General features: G+C 36.2%; 1 protein-coding gene, 1 non-coding gene and 1 pseudogene across 2 annotated transcripts; 2 read left to right on the top strand and 1 right to left on the bottom strand.

Moving 5' to 3' along the window:
* Positions 1-369: 369 nt before the first annotated feature.
* On the top strand, positions 370-810 carry LOC140182371 (putative disease resistance protein RGA1). Its single transcript, XM_072228553.1, has one exon. The coding sequence runs from the start codon at positions 370-372 to the stop codon at positions 808-810; it is 441 nt and encodes a 146-aa protein (XP_072084654.1).
* A 1,030-nt stretch (positions 811-1,840) lies between these two features.
* Positions 1,841-2,572, top strand: LOC112775661 (putative disease resistance protein RGA1; annotated as a pseudogene).
* Positions 2,573-4,993: 2,421 nt separating this feature from the next.
* Positions 4,994-5,100, bottom strand: LOC112780347 (small nucleolar RNA R71). The gene has a single exon (XR_003191190.1). It is a non-coding gene; the product is annotated as a small nucleolar RNA R71 (small nucleolar RNA).
* Between the last annotated feature and the right edge of the window lie 365 nt (positions 5,101-5,465).

Raw genomic sequence — 5,465 nt, forward strand, 5'->3', positions numbered from 1 at the left:
TATTTCCCTTATAAACTGCATTCGGTGAATTTCACCGTCCACTTGCTGCAGCAACTTCCTACAAACACTTGTCTTTCTTTCTTGCAACAAACATTCATTTTGCTTTCAACTCTTTCCTTTGGCAGTTGAGTGAGTGATGGTTGAACAAATCCCTTACGGTGTTGCTACTTCCGTCATCAACAAGATTGCTTCTGTTGCCTTTCGTGAAACTGGGAGGATCTATGGAGTCATGGAAGACCTTGACAAACTGAAGGACACTCTGGAGTCCATCAAGGTCGTGCTTTCTGATGCTGAGCTGAGACAAGGCCAAGATACTACTGTTGCTTGATTCTGATTACTTACTTGATGACAAACAAGTCATCAGAATCAATGGTGACTTGCTCGATGACAAAGAAGTCCATCAAAATGTTCAAACAAGTCCTCCATGATTCTAATGACTTGCTTGATGATGTGTTCATCGAAGACTTGTGCCACAAAGCTAATGGTGCCAGTAGAATAATGAGTAAGGTGTGTGGTTTCTATAGCATATCTCATAATCCAATTGTTTTTCGTGCTAAGTTAGCCCATAAGATTGAAAATATTTGGAGGGACTTTAATTCTGTTGCTGAAGATATGTCTAAGTTGAATCTGAATCGGAGTCTGGTAATACTTAAGCAAGATGAGAGTGCTTGGAGGGAAACAAGTTCTTTTGTTTTGCATTCAGAGATAATTGGGAGGGAAGAGAATAAGAGTGACATTGTTAACTCGCTGAAGCAAACCCATCCAGATCAGAGTGTTTCTTTGGTTGTTATTATTGGTATGGGGGTTTAGGCAAGACAGCCCTTGCTCAGTTAGTGTACAATGCTACTCAGGAGCAGGACATGTTTTAGAAATATATGTGGGTGTATGTTTCAGAAGATTTTGAGGCGAAAACTATTTTGAAGATGTTATAGTCCTTGAAGAATGATGCAGGGGGTGACTCAATAGAGGTCCTACAACAGAAGTTGTGAGAAGAACTAAATGGAAAAAAGTATTTGCTTGTACTTGATGATGTGTGGAGTCAAGATCATTTAGGCCCAGTTTGGGTAACTAACTTAATTAAGTTCCTTTTGATAAAATAACTTAAACAATAAATAACTCTGTTAAAAGTAACTTATAAATAAGTTATTTTGTGTTTGGATTTTTAACTCTAAAAATCCTTATTTTAAAGAAATGTAATGAAAAGTAGAAGTATTATGAGAGAAGTCATTTTTTTTAACTTCTCTATAAGCTCCAAAATAGCTTCTTAGAAAGTTGCAATTTGGTTTTGAAAATTGCACCCGACATTAATACTACTACTTTTCATAAGTCAAAAGTTAAAAAAAGCTCCTTCTAGAGTTTTCCAAACGGGCCCTTAAAGTGGAGTAATTTAAGAACTCATTTGATGTGTGGAGGTCAAGGCAGTAAGTTATTAGTAACAGCCCGTAGTAAGTCGATTTCTCGAACAATGGGTATAAACACTCCGTATGATTTGACAGGTTTGACAAATGAGCAATCGTGGACTTTGCTAAAGAAGCTGATTTTTTGTGAAGATATGAATTCCAAACAATTGGAGAGAAAATTGCAAAGAAGTGTCAAGGAGTACCTTTGGCAATCAAAACAATTGAAGGCTTCTTACAAATAAGGATTGAAGAAGTAGATCAATGGTCCAGTCTTTTGAATGGTGATATTTGGAGGTTAATGCTGAGAAGAGGAGAGTATCTTACCAATGTTAAATTTGATTTACCGAAACTTGTCACTTGAATTAAGACAATGTTTTGCATATTGTTGTCTATATCCAAAGGATTCGATAATCTGAAAAGATGAATTGATTCAGTTGTGGATGGCTCAAGGTTACCTTGCAAGTTATGTTGAAAGGCAGTTTGTGGAAAATATGGGCAATCAATTTGTCAAGATTCTGTTGATAGGATCCTTTTTTCAAGAAGCATCAATGGATATATGTGGTGATATTGCATCTTTCAAAATGCATGACTTAATGCATGATCATGCAACGGTGGTTGCTGGAAATGATAGTTACTTACATGTTGAGGAAAAATGAATTGTTCGAAATCCCATGCATGTGGCATCTGAAACTAGGAACATTTTTTCATTGGACATGTTTGATGCAAGTAAATTGCAAACAATCATTTGTTGCAACGAGGCAGGTATATCAATGATCAACACGACTTCCATACAAAACTTCAAATACTTGCGTACTTTGAATTTGTCATGGTCTTCCATAACTGAGTTGCCAAAGTCAATTGATAAATTCAAGCATTTAAGATATCTTGATCTGCTATATTATAGTTATCTAAGAAGATTACCCAAATCGGTTGGCAATCTTGTTTGCTTACAAACATTAAAATTAAAGGGATATCGTGAACTTGTTTTCCCTGCAAAAATCATTATAAACTTGATCAATTTGAGGTGTCTTGATATTGAAGGATGTAAAACCTTTAAAAACATGATGCCAACAGGATTAGAGAAATTGACTTCAATGCAATACTTATCAAATTTTGTGGTAGGGGATAGCAAGGAAAGCACAAGTGGCAAGCTAAATAAACTAAAAGACTGATGCATATGCATCTTTAGTATTTTTCTCTCTTGTTTTCAAGTGTTTTGTTAAGAATTTTCTTTAATAAACATTACTTTGATTAGTTGAATTGATTGATTACAGGAAGCTTCAGAAGGAAAACACAAAGAAATATAATGGAAAGCATGCAAACAGAAGGCTTTCTGGAACAGAATAGAAGATGGAAACAAAAAGCTCCCTGGAACAGAAAGCTCTGGAAAGCAAAAAGGGATCCTGGGCGTTGTACGTAAACAAAAAGGTGTACTACATGAAAGGAGGAAAAGGGAGTATGCGTACACACACACCTGTGCGTACATACAAATGACTATCATTAAACATTTCACGTAGTATGTAGGCAGTTTCACGTACTACGCAGAAGATGTGTGTACGCACACATGCATGCGTACACACAACATAGAAGAATTTGGCAAAATATGCATACACACACCTGTGCGTACGCACAGGTTGGATTTCACGTAATACGTGGAATTTCCCATGTACTACTTTAGGGCAAGGAACAAAGGCAACTTAAGGGAATTGGCTCACGTACAATGCAGCCCACTTCACATTGTACGTGAGCCCATAAATGACACTCCAGGATCACACTTTCAAGTCACGTATAACGTGGAACAGCCCACGTATTACATGGGCCTTGCTGCCTATTCTAGAATTTAAATTAATGGCCTTTTATTCTTCAACTCCTCAACTCTTTAAAAGATTAATCACAAGCTCATTAATGAGGACAGTTATTCAAGATCACAAGCAATCAAGGAAAAGATCTTCTCGGTGAAAAATAATTAGGAAAAGATTTGATTCTGTTTAATTTTAATTTATTTTTGAAATTTGAATTTCGAATTCAGTTATCTTTTAGGTTAGTATTTAAGGGAAGAGGGTTCTGACCTCTTCACTACTTTGTCACTTTGCAATTTTAATTTCATAAGGATTTCAAGAACAAGCATGAGTTTCTAATTCTCCTAAGTTAAGGTTAAGAGATCTGTTAATCTATGGATCAATGCAATAACTTTTTCTATTTCTAATTTATGCAATTGATTCCTCTTCAAGAAACGATTATCATTCTTCATCTCAAAGGGTTTGAATATGTCGAGAAACAATTCTTCTCCAACTTGGATTTTCTCAATCTCTTGGAAAATTGATTGACTAAATTAAGCTTGAAAATCGATTCTCATCATTTGTAAGTTTTGAAACTAGATTGATAAGTGACATAGAATCAACTAGGTTAAACTCTTATGAATGTGTAGCTTTATAAATCAGAAACGTTCTTCAACTCTTTTCTAGGTTAAGTGACTAAGGGATTAGCGTTTAATTATATTAAAGAAAAATTGAATCACCAAGGGATTGGGGTTTAATTACTAATGATTTGCCATAAAAGAATCGTTGCATGATTAGAATAGAAATCAAAAAGTATTGATTCAGACGACTAATATCTCTGAAACCTTAGCTATCTCAATTATACATCACTTTCTTACTCATTGTCCGCTTCTGTTTTTACCTTGTTTAGTTTCTGTTTATGCTCAAAAGCTCTCAAAACCCAAATTTCCTAGTCTGACTAGATTAATCAATTGATTTTGCTTGTGTAGTCCATTAATCCTCGTGGAATCGACCCTCACTCACCTGAGGTCACTACTTGATTTGACCCGAAGCACTTGCCGGTATTTTGTGGATTGTAAAATTTGCATTAAGTTTTTGGCGCTGTTATCGGGAATTAATTTTGGTTAACAAACTACCAATCAATTGATTACCTAGATTAGACCTTTTTAATTCTGTTTATTTACTGTTTTTGTTTTATTTCCCCCCGGGAATTCCCTTCGTTATTGTGAAGGGAGTTCCAATTTGATTTCCGTATTGTTTTTGTCTATGCAGAATAACAGGAATAAGGAACTGTTTCAGTACGATCCTGAGATTAAAAGAACTCTTCGACGGTAGAGACAACAAGCTAGAAATCAAAGAGTTGAAGAAGAGACTGAAGAAGTGGTTGAGGAAGAATTTCCTGAGCCACAAATGGCAGAGAACGTGAATAATAATGTCAACCCACATGAAAGAACTCTCGGATCTTACATTAATCCTAATCTAGATAGTTGTGGAAGCAGTATCATTACATCTACTATACGAGCCAATAATTTTGAATTGAAGCCACAGCTGGTCACATTGGTTCAACAAAGCTGCCAATTCAGTGGAAGCTCACAGGAGGATCCAAATTTGTTTATTTCTAACTTTTTGCAAATTTGTGATACAGTCAAGACAAATAGTGTCTCATCTGAAGTGTATCGTTTGCTGCTCTTCCCATTTGCTGTAAGGGATTGGGCCAAACAGTGGCTAGAGAATCAAGGCAAGGAGAGCATAGCCACATAGAAGGATTTGGTCACTAAGTTTCTAAACAAATTATTCCTGCCTCAGAGGGTCAGCAAGCTCAGAACTGATGTTCAAACCTTCAGACAGCAAGAAGAAGAATTCCTATATAAAGCTTGGGAGAGGTTTAAAGAGATGCTCATAAAATGTCCTGATAATATGTTTACTGATTGGGTCCAACTCCAGATATTTTATGATGGAATCACCCCTACCTCACGGATGGCACTAGACACCTCAACAGGAGGATCCTTATATATGAAGAAGACTACTGAGGAAGCACAAGAATTGATTGAAATGGTGGCCAATAATCAATATCTCTACTCCTCTGAAAGGTCAGCAAGAAAAGAGTCATGGAGCTGGATACTTTGGATACCATTTTAGCTTAGAATAAAATCATGGCCCAGCAAATCAGTGCAACATCCCAGCAATTAAATGTAATTACTCAATCCCTAGGAGGAATGCAAGTTTCAGTAGTAAGCTCTCAAGAGAACTCTTATGGTATCAGTAATGGATTTTCTCCAGGTGAAGG

This window comes from Arachis hypogaea, chromosome 19, assembly GCF_003086295.3.
Source record: "Arachis hypogaea cultivar Tifrunner chromosome 19, arahy.Tifrunner.gnm2.J5K5, whole genome shotgun sequence".
In the NCBI taxonomy this organism is placed as follows: Eukaryota; Viridiplantae; Streptophyta; class Magnoliopsida; order Fabales; family Fabaceae; genus Arachis; species Arachis hypogaea.

Excerpts from the sequence above, each read along its gene's own strand:
- LOC140182371 (XM_072228553.1), top strand. The coding sequence starts at position 370 with ATGGTGACTTGCTCGATGACAAAGAAGTCCATCAAAATGTTCAAACAA.